This window comes from Quercus robur, chromosome 4, assembly GCF_932294415.1.
Source record: "Quercus robur chromosome 4, dhQueRobu3.1, whole genome shotgun sequence".
Lineage (NCBI taxonomy): Eukaryota > Viridiplantae > Streptophyta > Magnoliopsida > Fagales > Fagaceae > Quercus > Quercus robur.
In genome coordinates this window covers 64346241-64369011 of record NC_065537.1, presented here as the reverse complement: position 1 = coordinate 64369011, position 22771 = coordinate 64346241, and the positions used below count along the sequence as shown (strand labels likewise).

Genomic DNA, 22771 nt, shown 5'->3' with positions numbered 1-22771 from the left:
CGAACGGTTTCTGGATGGTTTTAAAAGTTTTAGAACAAGAGTCAAAAGTTTTGAACAGGGGGAGAGAATAGATATAGTGCAGGCGGTGTGCAGTGCACCGTTGGGATTGGTGGGGTCCACTGTATAGTGCGTACAAACTGTGAGGTTGCCAAAATTATTCCATTTTCGATTTGAGTAGGATTGGTGTCACAAATTTTATCACAATTTTGTTAAGTAGTAGAGATTTATAAGCGGTAAAATCATGAACTTAAATAGATTTATTATTTTATTTTTATTATTCACGTGTAGTAAAGTTATGACAAAATTATGGAAATTTTTGTGTAATTATTACTTACTCTTTTTGGATTTTGATTTTAATTTTAAAATGCAATTAAATTGAATGGACGCGGTTTGAAAATTTGAAATTTGAATGGTCTTTTTGTTGTTTGGGGGATGTGGGGACCACTGGGTGGATGAATTGGATTCGAGACGTTGTGGGGTTTGGCGGCTGAGGTCCAAACTCCAAAGTTAAAAAGAGTCCAAAATTGGATTGGTGGAATTGGAATTGTTGCCGTATATGATGAGAGAGAGTTATCTATGGGAAGGTTGGTCTGAAGGACCGAAGCCATGGCAATTCTTAGTAAACATTTCAACAACAAAGGGCCGTGTTTTAAGCGCCATGTGTGTTTAGCTTTTTTGTCTTTTTCTTATGAGTTAAGGTTATTCATTTACATTTCTTCTATAAAAATAAATAAATAAATAAATAAAACGTTTTTCATTAACATTAATTTTTTTCTAAATTTAATAACTGAGGGAGAGAAAATTTAAAGCATAAAAATCTTCATTGGATTTAACCCAAAAAAAAAATATATATATATATATATCTTCATTGGAAAATTTGGAAAATAGCAATTAAGACTTTTTTGAGAAACATAGCAATTAAGACTTAAATCAACAAAATGCTATAAGGCTGTGTTTGGTTGCCGTAAAACGTTTTCCGGAAAATACATATTTTCCGGAAATGCTAATTTCTGGAAAAGGAAAATATTTCTGTGTGTTTGGTTGCATTTCAAAAAATTTTCCGGAAAATATTTTCTAGTGTTTGGAAAAGAAGAAAGGAAAACACAAATCAGAAAACACAACCCATAAAACACATCCAGAAAACCCGCCGGCGCAAAGGCGATCTCGCCGGCGCGATCGCGTTCGCGAGATCGCGATCTCGCCGGCGCGATCTCGCGAAGGTGAGATCGCGATCAACGTCGCGATCTCGCGTTCACGAGATCGCGGTCGACGCTTCGCGAGATCGCGATCTCGATCCGGCGCGATCTCGCGAACGACGCTTCGCGAGATCACGCCGTCGATCGCGATCTCGATCCGACGCGATCTCGCGAAGCGTCGATCACCGTCGTCGAACTGCTCTTATCCTCTCGCGCGCGTGGACTGGAGCTCGGACTGGAGATCGGCGCGGACTGGAGCTTGGACTGGTCTTCTCCTCTCGCGCGCGCGCGCTCTCTCTCTCTCTCTCTCTCTTTTTCCGGAAATCCTTTGAAGTGAAAATGAAGGCAGAAATTCATTTCCGTGGTCAAAGCTGAAAATTTCGGTCAAACGGAAAATATTTTCCGGAAAATAATATTTTCCGTGACAGCCAAACGCCCTCTTTTCCGGAAATTGATTTCTGGAATGCGTTTGAAGCCGATTCAAACGCACCCTAAATTTGAAATCCTATGTTATCAAGCGCTTCTTCCACAATTCATTTATTGGTTAATTGTATCACGAAATGATACAAATCAGATTTGAGGTCAACTGTATCTCAACAAAAAAAAAAAAACAAACAAACAAACAAACAAACAAAAAAAAAAAAAAAAAGATTTGAGGTCAACTCGTTACTTGACTTGATCAATTCAGGTAGATAGATCTTTGACTTTTTGTTGACCAATAGGTTAGTCATAACCAAATTTATCAATCGGTTCGTTGGACTTAAAGAAAAATATCAGAGAAAGAGAGAAATCAAATTATGAAAAAAAAAATTTGAAATGATTCACAAACTCAAAGAACACAACAAATTAATAAGAAAGAGATAAGACCATTAAAAAAAACACACACACACACCGAAATAAAAGACCATAAATCAATTTATATCACATATTATACTAAATACTAATAAATATTGCACCATAGAAGTCATGGTTATTAAGTGATTATCTTCTCTATGTGGCAAGTTATTACAGTCTCTTTAGCTACACTCTCCTTACACTAGATATTATTTTTTAAATATTTATATAAATTATATAGTTTCCTTATAGTTTTAACTGGTTTCAGATTTAATTCCTAAATTCTATTAGGAGTTAATTAAAAGTTCAAAAACATTACTCTAATCAAAATTATACTATAAAAAAATATTTCAAAAGTTTAAAAAAAAAAAATTATTTACTTTATATTATTTAAGCTATATATCATAATTATTTGTTTTAATAATAAAAGTTAGATTTAATACGTCATGCTTGCACCGACTTAATATAATAAGTATTATAAATTTTATGATTTAATCTTGTGCCTCCTCTTCTAGAATTGCTATCTTGTTTTTTTATAAATAGTGTTACTGTTATGACTTGGGTACTAAATAAATTATTTGAATTTAGATAAGTGATAGAATAAGGATTCTTAGATAGAATAGTATTGTTATTTATTTGTATTCAAATAAATTCTTATATTTTAGGATAGGATTAGTTCCTTTTTTTTAATGATTTGTTGATAAGGTTATCTCATCCTTAGCTATTTATGTACGTTGAATACATTAATGAGAATTAATTAGAAAATTAACCAAAAATGTCTATTTCCTTTCTCAAGTTTAGGAGATTGATCATCTTGAATTGACTGCACTATTTGTTATTTTTCAGTTCACAATAGTTACGTTGTTTCAATTACCGATTCTTACCATTTAAATTATCAATCTATCGTATAATTATAAACCTGGGTAATACTTTCCTTTCCCATCACAAATTTGTGGATTATAGGTCTGTTTGTATTGCGCATCCGCGTTTCAAGCTTTTTTTTTTTAAACTAGCGTGTTATGCACAGTTCATTGGCCATGAACAGTATATTTAGGTCAATGAATAGTGCCAAATAGTAATAAACAGTAATTTTTTTTTTTTAATTGTTTTCAATTTTCAGTTTTAAGTTTTTAGCAAAATAAGTTGTATCCAAACACACACTATACCACACAAAAAAAACTCACAATGCAACTAAGAATAAAAAAATCAAATTGCATAATCACATCAAAATGTCAAAAGAATATCATGGCATATTTACTGAGTTGTTAGGGACATCAATTCCACATACCTCAATCTTACTCAAACCCCTAAACCTTCAGCCAATATTAGTGTATGTCAATGATGTTCGTAAAGAAGCAAGTAGATTGCCTTAAGCGATGTCTTGCTTATGAACAATACTACTACCAACCTGTTAACGGAACCATTGTTGACTGATTGCAGGAACCTAGTGAGAGAGATACCTAACAAGCAAATAACTCATGTCTATAGGAAGGCCAATCAATATGCTGATGCGTTGGCCAAATTGGGTGCAAGTAATTTACCCTCTTTTGTTGTATTTTTGAATCCACCACCTGTGATGGAAAGCATTATAGCTTTTGATAGAGCTAACTTGCTATGTAACAAACCAACTAATTCTTAGTTTAATGCAATTTCCATGGTTGACCCAAAAAAAAAAAAAAAAAAAAAGAAGCAAGTAGATATGCTCTTACAGATACAAGTGCATCTTTCAAATGCATTCCCTTGTTCTCCCCTATCTACATGAGGAGTTGTGTACTGGGGCCACCTACCTGGGTATCTGTCCCATCTATCTTGCCTTTGGAATTATGTAAAAAGGGCTTACGTCTCTTCATGGATGTTCTGTTTAGGTTTTGGTTAGAGATTCTTTTTGGTAGGAAAAAAATTTCTAAGACGATGGTAAAGTACAAGGTAAAATAAAATGCAAATAAATAAGAGAAATGTAAAACTTTTGAAATATACATTATAATAAATAAAATCAAAGAACAAACAAAAATGATATCCATTGCTTTATAGACACAATAAAAATACTCTCAAATCTTGGGAGTATTTTTATAGTTCACGCACCCAAAATATAGCCCTTCGAATGAATTTATGACCAAAATATGATAACCAAAGCACCCTATGAATTTATGAAACAAGCTTTCAAACAAGCTCTCAATCTATGAAATATGTACCAACCAACATATTTACCCTTCTTAATGTGTACTAATTTGCAAAGTTTGCAATTATGCTTAATTTGTTATGGATCATATCTTCATATTTCAGCTTACTTGTTAGTTGTTTCCTCACCTCTTTGTTGAAATCGTCATATTTGCACAAATCTCATTTAGCTGAAGAACGAGTTTCGAAAAAAACAATGAGATAAAAAATGAAATAAGATGGGCCTCAATGACCATTTTATTATGGTTGTTCTTATTTTTAGGTTAATTTTAGTGGTTTTGTATCCATATTTCAAAATGGTGAATTAAAATTGTTATCTAATATTTGTATAAAAATATAGTGTGTGTATATTTATATATTTGTAATTTTTCATACAAACGAAACGATGAAAAATGTTTTTTAGGACATTTTCTGAAACACAATCAAACCCTATAAAACAATTAGTTTTCCCTAAAAATCTTTAACTCGAGCTAAAGACATGTAACTTGAGTAATAAAAAGTATTCAGCTAAAAACATTTTCCGACAAAAAAAGATATCATACCAAAACAACTAGAGCCTTATATAACACACGTATGTTTAGCTTTGAAGTATTGAATAAGACACCCAGCTCAAGACAGAAATTTCCCCCATTGGCTTTTGGCAAACAAGGGAAAGGAAAGTTCCCCCTAGTTTCAACCTTTTTCCTTTCCTAATAATCATCCAAACAAAATGAAGGAAATATTCCACTGCTTTCTTCCTCATCCCTATAAAGTTTGATGACATCCTTTCCTTCATTTTGCCCTAAAAAAAGACATTAAAATTTGAGGACAAAAAATTATTATCATTTGAGACAACCTACAATCTTTTGAAAACTTTTTCTTCTCTCTTAAAATTATAATAATTTTTTGTCATCAAATTACAATGTCTTTTTTATTTCTTGGTCGAAATGATAAGATTAATCGTGTTTTTTTTTAACTTTTTTTTAAAAAAATTTATTCTAACCCATTAATCTAATCCCTTCACCAAGAAAATAAAAACTCTCCCAGTCTTATTTTACTTTGTTCACCTCTGAAAAAATCCAACTTTTAAGAGAGAATCATTTAATGTATTGTCTTACAAAAAAGTTTATCAATTTCCATAACTAATTCTTCGTTATTTTAAATTTAAATAAAGCAAATGGATAGAAAGGGAATATTGACTTTCAGACAAAGAAAATGAAAGAAAATTATGAAATTTATCTATTAACTTATTGAACAATATTTTAGAACATCTGGAAACAAAACAGTGAACATACAAAACAAGATTAAGGTAACCCTCTTTGTTCCGTCAAATCTTCTTAGACAGAATCTCTTACAAGATGACTGAGACTTACCAACCTGTTTGTAACTGGCAACCAAGTAGACAACGAGCTCAGCCTGCACTTTTTCTTGTTTGAAGGGATTCGTTTACAGTTTGCCTTCCAGTTTAAACGGTTATCATCCTATGCAGTTCTTCCATGTACATTGCGCGACCCAGGCTCCCAGCTAACACACCATCGCAAACATAGTGTTTTGGAAATGAAGATTTCTTTGTTAAGTATTTCAGTACATTTGGTTTGGTTACTTCAATGATACACAATTAAAGAACTGCGTGCATGCATCCCAAACATAATTAAGGAGCATTTTGCCATTTACATATAAATTAAGAAAAAAAAAATAATATTACATACAACAATGCTGTTATTCAGTTCTTGTGAGGGTATGGGGTATGGGGGGCTTTGGTAGGAGGTTAGTCGTTCCGGTAAACCAATGTTGGGTAATCTGGATTCCACATGTTGTTCTTCACAAATTCTTCAATCTCTTCCTGCAAAACAGACATGCAGTTATATTATCATAAAATTTAAAGTTCTGAAACTATAAACAGGCCCTAAATTCAAAGATGTTCAAAGTTTATGAACTGTAGCTATTTTTAAAAACCATATATTGGAGGTCCAAGACTTCTACACTACCAAATATTTATCCTGACATCAACCTTTTATGAACTGCGGCTAGACACCCAGAAGTGCCTATTGATGGCCAAGAGGGGCCTATCATGACAGCTTACCATGTATACACCCACTCCTTACATACAAGATTAGTCAATAAGCCAAATATTAAACCACCTACTTTAGAGTACAAGACAGAATATAAGAATTTTGAGTAATCCCTGCCCTTTGAGCATGTCCTCAGCACCAAGGAATGTGTAGCCCATGAGTGGCTTGTTATGCTAAGGCCATTTGCTTTGGTCTCATCAATATTCATGATGGAATAATCTCTTGTTCTTGTTCTCCACACTAAAGCCATTTTCCCAATCCTTTGCCATTTAACAAAACCTGCTAAAAGCCCACAAAGACTCCCAGCATTTTCACTTTCCAGATAGGTGTTCTCTGTTGTTGTTTTGCTTTTAATTTCCTTTATTGTTGTGGAAATTGCCAAAATCTAAGGCATAATGTGTGTGTTTGGATAGTATCTTAGAGGGAAACAAATCTTTGTGGGATATCTCCTTTGAAAATTAGACTTCCAAAATTCTAAAGTCAAATACCAAAACTTAATTAAACACATTGGAATATGGCTGGAGGCTAAGCAAAAAGTAATCCCATCAAATGATAAAAACTTAATTGACCACATGTTGCAGACAATATGTTGAACTAAATTCTTTATGTTGATGCTAACTTGATATCTTACATAGAAAGCTAAAAATGCTATACATCCCTTTTTCTTTTCTTTTTTTCATTGGTTGAAAATGCTAAACTTGCTCCTCTGTATCTATGGGCATTCATGCAAGGTGAACCAGGACATCAAAAGTAACAAGCAAGATTCGAGTTGGTATCATCCAACAAGTTCGGATCATATTATAGTTGCAAGATTTATGATCAGCAGAAAATATACCTGACTAAGTTTCCGTAATTCTCGGGCATCCATGCCACGGTATCCTTCTGCTACATCCTCTTCTATAGCTTCCTTCACCACGGCTGCAGCTACTTCCTTTGTAATATCTCTTATACTGCAAACATGGTTTAGGTCATCAGAAATGCACCAGACTAGAAATAAAATCTGCCTAACTGCCTCATATAAGTAATAAATAAACAGAAAATGAAAGGGAATGGTTAAATTACAAACCTAGATATTGACGGGAATATAACCCCTTTGAGAACCTCCTCTTCAGTCATATATGCAGCAAGGCTGTATATTGCAATTGATTTAGAGAATAAACAATATCAGAGGCTAAGGCAGGTTATTAGACACTGAAAAAAAAAAAAAAATCTACAAGATTGTATTAGTTTTGTTGGAGACCCTCTCCCCACTTCCCAGATCCCAATTCTTGCAAAGGTTAAACCCAAGACCTCCATTTATTTAAGGGGGAGAGGTGCCAGTTGGCTACAAGAGCTGGTAATTATGATGCATAGATTACCAATCATGAATTAGACTATTACATTTATTGAAGCCTGCAAGTGATTTATAATATAAAATAACAAAATTAATGACATATGATAACATTACTATTTTTTTTTCCTTTAAAGGATATTTGGGAGGATGGCAGCCAAGGGTATAGACATTGTTTTGGTGGCGTATAATTCTCAAGTTGCTTAGAACTTTCATCCTAAAGATATCAATTCAGTGAGTAAGGAGATATGATAAAGTACCACTCAGCCGCAGCCTGTAACATGCCATCAGTAATAATCCTGGAGCCAGATAGAAGAGTACCAAGCCCAATGCTGCATAAACAGTCTAGTTATTAATATGAAAAGTTAACTTAGTGAAACTCAAGCTTGGATCTCCCTAGATAAAACTAACCCTGGAAAGAGGTACATGTTGTTTCCCTGGTTGCAGTGGCCAATACGATCATTTCCTGTGGAAGTCAAAAGTAGTTAAGGCTCTTGCATCATATAAAAGTATTTTGAAGAGAAATTTCTGTTGTAAGTCCCCTATCAAAGATTCAAAATTAGCATGTAAGCCACAGACGCTCTTCATCCATCTAAGAAATAATAAGTGAATTTAACAGTTTCACGAGTAACAACTGGTGCATTTTTACTAACGTGTTCTAAATTAAACATATCATAACTAATAACAATTTCTGCACTTCCAATTACTACGCATGTAATCTGATTTTTCAGTAACAATTACAATCTCATGGAGAGACCTTGAAGTAAGACTATACTAATTAAATGAAAGTAGAACACAGTCAAATGTAATGGCCTTAATACATACCAAGATCCACGTCTTTGAATGGGCTTCCACTTGCAAATATTATATTTTCACCCAAACTGGAATATGCTTCCTCAGGAGTGCATTCAGCTGTCCCAAAAAAAAAAAAAAAAAAAAAGGAGGAAAAATAGAAGTCAAATAAGTAATGGTCAAAGTTGTGAACAAATGTGAATTACCATAAAATAATTATCTACTGTAAAAAAGGAAGAAAATGAAAGATCTATACCATTATTTGTAGGATTTGACATTGCAAATATGGCCGGTCTTGTTGAAGTTGAACCTTTAAGGGCATCTAATACCTGAAATGAATGCATCATATCAAATTTTGCAGGAAAAAGTCAGTTGTCAGAAACTTACACCATGTTTGGCAAAATGGAGTGGGAGGGAAGAGTATAGAGGTAAGGAAAGGAGAGTACTTTTCCTTTAAAGTGTTTGGTTCACAAAGAAGAAAGGAAAGGAAAAAAGAAACCTAATGTGGATACCCCTGCACAAACTCTCTTTCCTCTCATTTCTTTCCAATTTGGGAAGAAAGAAAAATGTGAGCCCAATTAAAAACAATCCATCAATTTTCCTTTTCCTCACTCCATTTCTCTCCAACCAAACAAAGGATTTTTCTTATCCTCCCTGCCTTTTCCCTCCCCCATCTTTACTTTTTCTCCATCTTCCCTCAACCCGGACAAAGTGTTAGTAAAAGTTTTTAAGGTACTTGGCTAACAAAATACTGTTTACATAATACGATTAACAGACGCAATTGACAAGATACCATTGAAAATATAAAATGAAAATATCTTCCCAAACTTAGCATTTGCCTCCTAGATAACTGCTTTCACTACCATGTGCCCAAGCTTTATGAGGGCAACATGCATGGTCATATTTTACCCACAAAGTTTCATTTTACGAATTGCACCATAAAAATAATTGGGCTAGATAAATTCTGTACAACCTTCTCATAAAAAAACAGATCAAACAGCTTCTTTTTCATGCAACACAAAAGAAGCTAAGAGCCTAAGAGTAAAAGCATAGATGTATCTTTTAAATTTTTTTCCAGGACTTGCAGTATACATCATCAATGGTCTCCAGCCACCTCAAATGGCAACTAAAAGTCAGGAACAAGAATAATCTAGTAACTAATGTGGGAAATCAAACTAAGAAGAATCCAATCCAACTCCATTTAGAACCTAGGAAGCACAAATGTTTCAGGCATACAGCCATATCAGTATCCAACACGCATCCGGTATGAATACCATGAGATACTTTTTTAGCTTTTAAAATCCTCCCTCTCTCACTCACTTTCTCTATATAAAATTAATAGCTTTTTAGAAGTTTTCTTATTTTTGACATATTCTATGCCCTTTATCATTTATTTTTAATCTTTTAAACTAAAAATTAGCATAACATGATGTTAAATTATTTATTTACATATTAATTTATATAAGTATCTCTTAGAATTAAGTAATGCTACAGACACAAACTATTTCACAACATTTTTACTATAGTAATTTTCAAATAATTATTGGTAAACATAAATGTGATGTTAGTAGTGGACCCTATTAGAACTAATAAAAACTTGCCACATCAATAGTTTGTAAAAATGTTGTAAAATAGTTCGTGGCTATAGCATACGAGGGGCTTCTTAAACTGATAGAATAGCTATATTTTCTTTCTTTTTAATATTTCATCAAGGACTATGCATCATAACATTTTTTATGGTTTAAAAGAGTAGTTTTTTAGGGGTAAAACTTTAAAAATAGTAGTTCATTTAATTTAATCTTGAGAATTAAATCCTCAAGATGGAAAGAAGCAAAAAGGTAAATATTGACTTTACAAATGAAACATCTTCCCCAAAATTGAAACTTTGCCTATCCTCTTTTTTCATCAATAAACTATTATATTTAATAGGTAAACCCAAGAATTAAGAATATGATGACAACTTTTTTTTACGATATTTACAATTGGACAGTTTTCTTAAACTCAAACAAAAATTAAACTCTACTCCTTAAAGCTTGAAACTTTATGGTCTATCCCAAATACACAGGAATATTCTACACTTTAAAATTTTTCATATAGAGGAGCAGACTTGGCATGTACTAAGCCTAAATCTTTTTGCAAGTTCATAGTTAAAAAACATAAGCACACAGTCACAATGACAAGAAAGGCCAAACTCTATAACATTTACTAACCACTCCCAAAATGGATAATAATCTCTAAAGCAGGATCAAGAAAGGGTATATATACCCAAAGAGTTTCATACATTAATATAATAGTCTAATAAAAACAGGACAAAACTTTCATTAATGAACAATATGAATCCTTTCTAGGTACCTCTTTTGAGAACAAACCCCCAACTGCAGACAATCCAAGAAGCACATCAGGCTTCACTTTCTGTACCTGATTAGCAAAGATTAGGCAAGATGGATCAGTACTGTGGTAAACAATGATAAGGCAGACAGTTTAAATGTTCTGCAATTAGACAATATTCCCAATTCAAAATGACATTCTTTCCCTTTTAATTTACGCATGTGTATCATACTTGAGAGTTGGTTTTGATTTGCTTATTTGGCAAAAGTACAGTTGTACCTAGAAAAAATTGAGGCTTTAAAAAGTTGCACATAAGCTGCAAAAAGAAGCTAATCGAAATGCACAAGTAACAACAATAAAACTTGTTTATCAGAAGAATAATAACAGTTCTTGATAATAAGTAATATCAGCTTAAATTACCAATCTCAATTTTTTTCCTGATTAAACTCTTACAAACCTCAGCTTTATTGTTATTTAATTCCCTCATATGCCTCTTATTTTTGTAGGAGGTCAAAATTAGGTGAGCACAAGAGTGAGTGAGAGAGAGAGAGAGCTTCTGTATTGCTGCTTTCCCATTGAGTGAATAGCTTCAGAATCCCTCATTACCAGGAAAGCTTGGTGCTTGGCAAAGAAATATATATACATATGGGGAAGGCTAGGTCTCAAATCCAGTTACATCAATCAATTTTCAATAACCTAACACAAGCAAAATATATACCAAAAGAACAAAGCAAATTTGTATATAGAGCACATAATAGCATTACAATCAAATACCGGAGATAAGTATATATATAAAATAAAATAAAATAAAATAAATTCACTAATTAGAACTAAGTGAGAATTTCACAAACCACTTCCACAAGACTTGCGCCTTCCCATAATTCCTGGCGATTAATTTCATTGACCTTCCTTGCAAACGGAAGTGCATCTGGATCAATGTTTTCACGATCTTCTGTTATCAGACCCTAGACAAGACAAAATACAAAGTCTAATTATCATATCCAGCCAATATTAATGAGTGAGGATAAAGACCAGCATTACAAGAAAGGAGGCCTCTTTTTTTCATATAAGTAAAACCAATTGTATTGAACTACAGATACATAACTAGGGGGCAGCATGGAGTATACCGGTTCTATACTCATTGAAAACCCTTCACATCAATAGTACAATAAGTCAATACAATCAAATGAATTCAAAGGCCTCCGCCCATCTAAAGACATCCCAATATAATAAGGACACAACAATTTGGTCTTTTAACCACTCAATATTCAATTCTAGCCTCTCAAAAGTCCTCTTAGTTCATTCCCTCCAAATGTGCCACATCAAAACACAAGGGAGCCATATTCCTTACCCTATCTCTAAAAGAAATAGGTCTTCAGTGCCTGTATCGAAACACTCCTCATACAACTTTAGGCATCACCCACTTGACTCCAGATGCATCAAAACTAAAATTCTTTTAACTCCCTCATTATTGGGCAATGCAGAAGCAATTGATCCACAGACTCTCCATCCTATTTGTAAATAACACATTGGTTCACAACAAACATCTTCCATTTTATAAGATTGTCTATTGTTAGAATCCTCACCTGAGAAGCTGTCCACCCACAAAATGCCACTCTCAATGTAGCCTTTACCCTCCATATTGCCCTCCAAGGCAAACCCAATGTACCATTCCCTCTTAAGGCCTCATATTACGAATGCACACTAAAGAATTCATTTTTGTTTAACTTCCAGGGTAGTATTAGTGCACCAAAGATATGCCAAAATTCAACTCTGCTACCATCCCCTACTTGATATCTAACAAATAACGAATACCACCCAGCGTTTATGGTCTTCCAAACTCCCACCGTGTATTAGACGTTCAATCCCCTTTGCCATATTTTACTGACACCAGTCGCTTCCATAAATACTCATTCTCCTTAGTGAACCTCCATACCCACTTCCCTAACAATGCCTTTTTAAACAAGCTCAATTTTTAAATCCCCAACCCAACTTTATACAGCAGAGAACATACTTTTGATAGTTACAACAAGGGAGGGGGTATTTGAACCCTAGAAGTTTCCATTGGAAACCGTAGGAGATTCCAACTAGTTAAGCTACAAAGCTTTTGGCAAATTTGGGTATTTTCCACCCCTCCCTCCCACCCCCCCAAAAAAAAACCCTGGTGTGATTTTTTCATAAGATTAACGACATTCATAGGCATTGTGAAAAGAGACATGTTATGAGTTTCTATTAAGTTAGGGGCCAAATAATAATATCAATGTAATCACTCATATATAAATAATATTTATGTGTGTCAGGGTAATTAACTTTGAAATTCCAAAACACACTTCCCGAGACAATATGGTATCAAAGCCCTAATTTTAACTCTCGCTGCCAATGCCAAAGTTTGCTGCTATCACTAAGTAAATTGGCAAGTTCAACAAAGAGCTCTTGATCAAAGTAATTCGACCCCCCCTCCCCCCTTTTTAGAGAGATATAGTTTCTTCCACCCTACTAGTCTCTTCTCCCTGTTCCCAATGCCATTTCATGCACTATGAGCTCTAAATGAAGATCCCAACAGCAAACCCAAATAAGTCAACTGCAGTGAACTCACCTAAGTGTAACACTGTAGATAAAGCTTCCACCTCCAGTACTGCCCCCTCAGAGTACCATCTCACTCTTAGGCTCACCCTCAAACTTGCTGATGCCTCAAAGTATGTAAAAACACTGCAAGAATCTGATGTACGCCAATTTGGATCACAAATAAATTGTGGTATCATCAATAAATAACAGGTGAGAAACAGTCAAAGAACCCCTGTTCCTCCCATCCATCATAAAAAGCAACATCTGTCTGATCTATCATTCCACTGCGAACCTCCATATCCAAAATAAACATGAGCAGAGACAGCAGGTCTTCTTATCTTAGTCCCTTGGAACTTGAGAAAAAATCAGCAGGTCTACCATTAACTAGAATTAAGAACCTCTTAAACACCATGAGGCTATAGAAGTAAAGCTTGGCATGATAAATAATACTCTGTAACACATTGATACCAATGGAAATCATTTTACATACTGGTCAAGGGCATTTAGTGATATAAAAGAACAAATCTGCAAGTAGGGGTCTTTCATAGTGTAATATCAATGATCCAAAGTATCCAATCCATAACTTAAAAATTCATCCACAATTTTAGATTATAGAAATTCCATATCGCAGATGGTACAGCCACTTGTGACCTTATAGCACAGTTGGAAACAGAATTTGGAAGCATGACTACTGACCTTGGCGTCAACTACCCAGAATTGACGCTGAGCACTGTCAAAAGCATGCTCATTATTTCCTAACATCCTTGCCATTGTTTTTCTTGCAGTGTTAAGAACCCCTATTCCTGCACTGCAAGCGGTAAAATAAATAAATAAATAAGCAAAGAAAACCTTAAAGTTGATATTTTGTGCTAAACATGCAGGAACTTTACTGTTGGGTCACACAACATTATTTGCAGATGAACTAAATCCTTGAGAAGCATTGGCACAACTGAAAAAGCCTCCCAACAATGCAATCAACAGGTTGCAAGATTATTGGTGTATGAAGAGAACACCATGGTAAACAAACCCACACAAAATGAACATCACAAACCTGCTGAGATCACCTTTTCTATACGGCTGCTCCATTTAAATATCCTGAATTCAGTTATGGATTTTGTGCATGTCTTTGAGGCGCAGATTATATTATATCTAAAGATTGAATTGTTCTCTTGAGATAAAATATATCTTCCTTTTTTTTTTTAACAAGTAAAACTAAATTAATCTTCTTGCTCTCATCTGAGTGTAATTCTTTGAGTAGCACGTTCTAAACTTCCAAATGGTATTAAGTAGAGTCTGATTTCCCAGGGCAAAAAATTTATTATTGGGATTATGTTCCATAACCATTTCTTCTTCAACCCCCCAAAAAAAAGAATAAAAAAATAAAAAAAAATATATATAAATTCTTCTCCATTATATAAATGAAAAGCCTAACCTTCCAGCACCAGCGACGACAATCTTTTGCTTTGGAAAGTCTATCATTGGCCTTCCTTGTGCTCTAACAGCTCCTAAAAGTCCAGCAATAGCAACTCCTGCAGTTCCCTGTAAGACGAATGAATTCAAAGCATGCCAGTAGTAATTGACATTCATATTCCTAAATGTTGAAATCTAATACAAATTAACGTGGTCTATGTCTTATATCTCAGATCTTTAAATTCGTAAAAGCATATACTCATCAATGAAACAATAGAAAACAATATCCACAAAAGGTACAGAGGCAAACATACAAACACCACTCACTATAATCACAAAGAGATTCATGCCATGGTTAAAAAATTGATACAAATGACATAGAAGAAAGATTATAATAAGAGATATTAATTAACTATACCTCCTTGACATACAGATGCTTGTACCAGTTCATCTTCTGGCTTTTGTACATGCTAAAGTTTACATGCTCGTTTTTGTGCCAGACTTGTTATTGATTACCAATCCCTTATTGCTGATATGCATTTTTCTACCCTAAGTGTAAGTATTGGTCTTGTAAAATGACTGGAGCTTAAAAGCCATGTTTGACAATCAGTTCCCAATAGCTCTTTTTTCTTTCTGATGAAGTATTTACTGAATAATTCAAGTACGTAGAACTCAATTATAATTGACGCAAGATGGCATGGTGAGTCCCAAAAGGATGTTTCTAGCATTAGAAATTAGTACAATTGTACAGAAACAATTATCTTCGCGACGTATATGATCACATAAATACCAGCAACAATATTAACACATAAGAATGCTGTGCTATGTTGACCATAAGTTTCATAGATGCATGGTACCATTAGTATTCATAATAGGTTTTATCATCAAAGCTTAAAACATTAAGCAACAGAAATGTTGTCATTATCATGAATGGCTGAGAAAGATTAAATTTATGAAGGTGGATATGTGACATGAGAGGTTGAGAAAGATTAAATTTATGTAGGTGGATATTGCTGTGAGTAAAAATAATGAGATGCTTTGATATAACCAAGAATTTAATTACCTGGACATCATCATTAAACATTCTGTATGTATTTCTATAACGCTGCAACAACTTAAAGGCCCACTTGCTTTGGAAATCTTCAAACTGCACAAACCCAAGTGTCTTTTATCTCATCCTTTAATAATAATAAAAGAAATGTCATCATGCATTCCAACTACTAGTGATTAAATTAGCATACGCAACATTTGAATTACCTGCACAATCACATTCGGCCATCGAGTAAACACTGCCTCCATGAATTCATCAATGACAGCAACATACTCATCACCATCAAGACGGTTTTCTTGCAGTCCCAAATCTGATAATCAAAAATAAAAAATTTTATTTTTAAGTGGGACTTATGCATTCATGTAGACAATAAAAATTTAAAATAAAATAATAATAATAATAATGAAAGTAAATACAACTTTTTAGATGATTTTTTTTATAGGCAAGAATAATTTTATACTATATGTAAAAAATGACATGAAGAAGCATAAAGAAATAAAATGAAAAATATTATCTACAAAGGTAATGACTCAATGAATGACTCAATGGAATTTACTATCTGTAGAACCCAATGCATAAGACCACTCATATAAGGAGCTAGTAAAAGTTGCTAGCAATTGACTCCTCGTGGTTTCCACATCTTCAAAAGTTCGTCAGTTTCTTTCCCGCCATATAGTCCACAACAAACATAAAGGAACAAGATTCTAGATTTCTTTCCCTCCCCAAATCCACCACCCACATAATAGCTCAACAACCTTGCCCGGTAATACCAATTGAATTCCAAATGATCTAAAAACAAAACTCCACAACTCAAATGCCACACTACAAATGTAACAGAAGATGGTCCACCATCTCCCCACTACATCAGCACATCCACCACCAACTCACAATTGGAAATTCCCCCTTGAGAAGGTTCTCACAAGTAAGGATTTTCCCCCAAGTTGCTGTCAACACAAAAAGGAAACTCTTTGAGGAGCCTTAGCCCCCCATATGGCCCTACAAAGGAAAGACACAAGGGATGAGCCCCATAATGCCCATAAGAAGATCGAACACTAAAATCCTCACTCCTCTTCAACTTCCACCTCATCTGATCTCCACCCTCAAGTAAGGATTTTCCCCATGCTGCTATCCACACAAAGAAGGAAACTCTTTGAGGAGCCTTAGCTCCCCATATGGCCCTCCAAAGGAACACGGGGTGAGCCCCGTAACGCCTCATAAGAAGATCGAACACTAAAATCCCCACCACTCTTCAACTTCCACCTCATCTAATCTCCCCCCTCCCTAATGGGAACATATGAGATTCTAGCAGTTGGAGGAATAAAGCCACCCCTTCTAACTCCCAATCATTAAAATCCCCCATGACCCTCACATTCCATCCCCTCTTCTTGTCTCTATAATAATGACTTCATTGAAGCTTCCCTATCCATCACATTCCATCCCCTCCTCTTGTCTCTATAATAATGACTTCACTGAAGCTTCCCAATCCATGGCATTTTCAAGCAGTATAAAATACATCATCTTCAAAGCCTAAGCTCCAATTTGGCATTATTGAATAAAAAGGGCAAATATAGGGAATGTAACTGAGCAAAAACAGGGTGCAAGATTCATAGACATAATTAAAAGGCTAAAATGCAAAACTCACCCTCTAAGTTTCACCAAAATTCATTTCAGTCTTCTAACTTTGCTTTCATTCATTTAAGTCCTCTAAGTTTCAAATTTATTCAATTAAGGCCTCTCCATCGCCTTCATTTAAATTCTGGAAAATATTTTTCAATGATTAATTGAATTTTTTTAATTTAAAAAATTTGAAGAAAAAAAATTAAAAATTTGAACAATTATCCGCAACATTTAACAGAAGTTCATGGAGAAGCCTTGAATAAACTTGAAACTTAGAGGACTAAAATGAATTACGGTGAAACATAGAGGGTGGGTTTTGCATTTTAGCCTAATTAAAATGTCCATGCTATGAGGCATGAAGAAAAAAAATGCCAGCCAATATGATGTGGGTGAATAGGTCTCATGTGAGAGACAATAGTAGATCAACCCACCAATGCCAACATTCAGCTAACAGCAAAAGATTCTATAGTTTAAATTTTGAACCAAAAACACATGAGCTATTATGCAAGGCAGCATGGACTTTCAAATCTACCACAGCTCACCCACCAAGCTTCACATTTGAGAATGAATTGCAATGACGAAAAAAAAGGTGCAACATCATCACCACAAATGAATGAAGAAGAACCTACACAAGGGGTCTTCCAGCAGCTTCTCGTTGTTAGTTCCCACATCAATCATGACAGGAAGTACCTATAGCAGGGTAAAATCAATTAGTTGGGATTAAGGCTAAGTTGAGTTGAGTTGTTAATTTAAAATTTTTATTATTCATGCATCAAAGTTTTGTTTATGCATATTTGACAACATCATTCACAATAATACTCAAGAAAGTCTACTTTTTTGCATGTGTTTTTGGATGCGTAAATTCATATAAATGCATAAAACTATCGCAATAGAAAGATATGATACATAAACCAAGAAATACCCTTTGAGGGTTTATCCCTGCCGCAGCAACATATAGATCCAGCTTCCCAATCGCAATTCCAATTCCTTGAACTCCAAGGTCTCCTAGACCCAGTATTCTGCTTCCATCCGTGACAACAATCATATCAACCTGCAGACCAAGTTTTTTAATACTTATCAGGAAATTAAAATAAATCAATAATTAATAATAATGATTCTCAATGTCAATAACAGAAAACCTGATCAGCTGGCCAGTTATAAACCATAGACATCATTTCTCCACGATCTTCCGCACTGAAATACATTCCCCTAGGCCTTCGAAACAAGCCACTGTAATTCTGGCAAACCAAACCTACAGTTGGAGTATAAACAATAGGCGCATATTCCTCAATGTTGTTGATCAAAACCTGTCCATTTCAGAAATGAAGTCATGACTTCAACTGTTAAACAATGAAATCCATAAGATTAGCTGTATAGAATGTTTGCAACCACCCCAAACAGCAGGAAATGCAAACAATAACATAAGGTCAATATTTTGATGGAAGTGCGGTAGCATGAATATGATTTATTGTTAATGGTTAAGTCACACACCTACCCAATGGGTATTGAACCCACGACGTCGCCCTCCGCCCCCATTCTATATTGTGGGTGGAAGTGCCATTTGAGAAAACATGGCAGAGTATTTGACACAGGACAAAGTCCACACCAGCATCATTCCTTAGAAACCCAAAATCAATATAAGGGCAAAGCTAATGAAGAGACAAATGTCCTCATTAAAAGAAGGCTCACTGTGCACACTATTATGATGGTGATGGTGATGGTGATGGTGATGGCATGCCAGTATCTTGGAAGAAGTAACATATGATAGTTGCCTGGTGGAAGTGATAACAGTGGTAAAGAATATGTCATACTGAAGTTCTTATTTGAAGGTTTTACAAGGCAGTAGAACTAGGCTTCATTGCATCACTATTATGTTTCAATGTGAAGAAAAAATTGTTCTTTTTTATTTTAAACATGGAAAAATGACACCTATTGGACCAAGGCAGGCAGAAGGGGTATTAAGTGGGTATGTGAGTGTGCACCATGCTTCTCTCAGCAGATTATATCATGTTTTACACCTAAAGAGTTCCTTTCCTTCCAATTTTGTAGCCCATGTGTGCCACATATTAGTGATTGCAGCATTCTGCTTGGCTCTTAAATGCAGTTTCCACGTCAATTTTTTCTTGTATTTTAATTTTTTTTTTTTTAATTCAGAAACTTTTTTTATTTGGGCATCAAACAATCTGTCTTTATTCTGTAAGAAAACTGTTCAAGTATAGAAAATATACACAGGCAAAACAGGGATTCAATATCAGTAGAGGATAGCACCCTGCCTCAAAACCTCTCTCTCTCTCTCTCTCTCTCTCTGCTGCGCTTCCTTTCCTCATCACATTTCTCCTTTTTCCCCCTTGCCTTCCTTAATATGACTCAATGACAATAACCCAAAAGTGTGTTTTCTACTTTTGAACACACAACTTGTAAGTCCAAGGTGGGGAGGAGGTGCCACCCACAACTTTGGCGGTTTCTTTATCATGAAAAAAAATGGGGAATAACCGAATAATCTAGGGCATGCACATTATATTTAAGATGAAGAGCTTAGCTGTGCTGTTTTCTTTGAATGGATTCAGAGCTCCTGATCCTAATGGCTATGGTGCTCACTTCTGCAGGACCGCCAGGAGCATTTTACAAGACAAGGTAGGCTTATATGGAATAATGCTTCTGATATAAGGTTTATATGGAATCATTTTGGTAATTTTTGGCTCTATTTAGGTTGCTTATGCTTAAACCTATTTTCTTAGGGGTGGATCTTTGTTGGAGGTTTCTGTTCCTTCTGAGAGCTTGAGGGCTAGAGGAAAACCAGGTCGGCCACATATATTCCTCTCGACCATTCTATCTTATCCAATCTTATACTCTCTGTGTTATTAACTTAATTAACATGTACAATATCCACAAGAGGGGAATCAACTCAGAATAAAAAAGGATAAAGAACAAGGACCAAGGACCCTGAAATTGAAGATAAAATTGACATCTTTTTGAGCCATACACCTGAGTTAATAGTAGTAATCAAGGTGGCAAATGGTAACACAATTACAGCAAAAGATATTATTCATAAAACTTTTTAAACTGAACAGATATGCAACCAACACTGACCTGCAAGCCTGACTAACAAATAACTAAAGTTGCAGGATGTTAAATGAATTTTATGAAATTTCCTTCTATACCACACCATATAAAAAAAAAAAAAAAATGGGGAGTCTTCCATTTCTTATACCTAAAATAGTCAAATCATCTACTCGTTACTAAAGTATAAAGATCAAAACAACTCCACACAGGCAATTTTAGCAACTATTTTAGATAATCACTTAATTAAGAAGTACTATAACACTAATTTCCAATGATATATGCACGTCAATATAGAGTAGATATAAAGGAATAAAGTTTTCAACCCACCTTATAGTACATAACCTCATTCCTATCATGCAACCGGTTAAGTATCCGCCATTTCGCCAGAGCATTTGGATCAGATGGTCCATCTCTTGCTTGCACTTCAAGCCTCTTCAAGTCAACCACTGTCAATTAACAAAAACCAGCAAAAAAATTGCTGAAACAAAAAAAAAATGCTAGCTTGGAAAAATGAGAAATTTAGTAAAGGAGTAATAAATTTATTAAAGCACCCTAAACCTGTGGGGTAAACATTATTTATATAAGTAAAAAATAATTTTATTCAAAAGCACACAGAATGCATAGCAGACCGCTCATAAAGTATTACAATCATATAACCAAGTGCTCTTAAAAATCAAGAGAATCCAAAGTGGGAATTCCGCTTAAGGCACACGTGACACACCAATCATAAAGGGACCTCAATAAACTCAGTTTGATAGCATGATTAGAACTCTCAACTCCGTCAAACCATTCTTCTATTTCTCTCTCTCGCCAAAATCTCCACATGACACAAATACCTCCAAATCTTTGAGACTTTATGTCAGCGAAATCTTCCTTGTCAATACTCTAGCATCTCAATCACATTCCTAGGCATCACCCAAGATACCCCCCAAACACAAAAAAATACCAGATATTTCTACCCACTAGACAGTGAAGCAAACTAGTGCTCATTTGATTCTCGATTCCTCTTGCACATACAACATCAATCAATAATTAAAGAAACTGACGGGTGCGTTTGTATAGGCCGTTGCAAAACTGTGTTACGAGTTTAAAATGAGCGTTCATAATAAAGCTACGAGGACTTATAATAGAGAGATGTTACGTCCATAACATTTTTACAACAAATCACAGGTGGTTAATTGTTATTAGTTCAAATTTGAACCTAACACTAAAATTACTTTTTTGCCTCAAAAATAACCACCACTAACAACCTACTACTTAGGATTTGTTGTAAAAATGTTGTGAAAATATTGTGGACATATCATTTCTCTTATTGCAAAATAGAATTTTGGGTTTAAAAACGCTCTTTCAGGCTCCCAAAATAGGCGTCGTTTTCAAATAATATTCCTCTTACACATAGACACTGCATATGCGATTATCATGCGCCTAAAATAGCAATATCGTGTAATTGTTTCATGGTTTGTAAACAAGTGACAATCGGATTAAAACCACGTTAATTCTCTTGTTACAGTTCTATCTACATCATTTCATTTTCTTCTTTCTATTTTAACAGTAACTCACCAAAAAATAAAAATAAATATATATATATGTGTGTGTGTGTGTGTGTGTACTTACTGTAGCGCTCAATTTGCTGCTCTGGAGTCATGACATTTGGAGGCAGAAGTCCCCGAAGATCAAGCCGATCCCGTTCCGTCATTGAAAACGCCGTTCCCTAATTTTTTTTGTTCACAATCAAATCAATTTCAATTAACGAAACAAAAAAAAAAAAAAAAAAAGTCAAGAATTTGATTAAATGTGAATTGAAAGAAAGAAGAAAATTGTTATACTTTATTGAACCAAGGATCATGGAGAATGTCGAGGCTGCGTTTTTGAACGATGGCTGGACGATGACACTCGTTGGTAGTGTAGGATCTGGATTGCATTAGCAGCAGCAGCGGATTACTACTTCGGTGGTGGTGGTGGTGGTGTTTAAGCCGTTTGATTAGAGCCGAAGAGGCTCTGATCTGATTGGAAAAGTTTGACATTTTCTTTTGAAATCTGTGGAGAAAGATGAAGATTCTGTGTGTGCCCTAGTGGTAGAGAAGAAAAGAAGAAAAGTTTTAGTTTGGTTTTTTCAGTAGCAGAAAGAAGTAAAAAAAAAGGGAATGATTGCAAAGTGGATATGTACGTTTTATTTTTCAGTCTGTTACTGGTTCACTGCAGTGAATGCGGCCGTGTTTTTGTAGGGTCGGGACTTTTTTTTGGTTGATTTTGACTTTAGGCAAATGCGGAGTGTTCACCCACTGTTAATAATATATGTTTTTTTTTTTTTTTTTTTTTTTTTTTTTTTTAAGTTTTAACTTATGGTGAACATTTT

General features: G+C 34.7%; 1 protein-coding gene across 1 annotated transcript; it reads right to left on the bottom strand.

The window, feature by feature from the left end:
* Positions 1–5403: 5403 nt before the first annotated feature.
* LOC126723346 (NAD-dependent malic enzyme 62 kDa isoform, mitochondrial) lies at positions 5404–22581 on the bottom strand. Its single transcript, XM_050426699.1, has 19 exons — positions 22242–22581; positions 22030–22126; positions 20743–20861; positions 18492–18659; positions 18275–18403; positions 17982–18042; positions 15942–16045; positions 15748–15831; positions 14707–14813; positions 13971–14082; positions 11561–11674; positions 10734–10799; positions 8638–8710; positions 8415–8501; positions 8001–8055; positions 7850–7921; positions 7326–7388; positions 7095–7209; positions 5404–6030 (listed from the first exon to the last, which is right to left on the bottom strand). Exons 1-19 carry the CDS (start codon positions 22437–22439, stop codon positions 5956–5958), a joined length of 1899 nt encoding a protein of 632 aa, XP_050282656.1. The 5' UTR covers positions 22440–22581; the 3' UTR covers positions 5404–5955.
* Between the last annotated feature and the right edge of the window lie 190 nt (positions 22582–22771).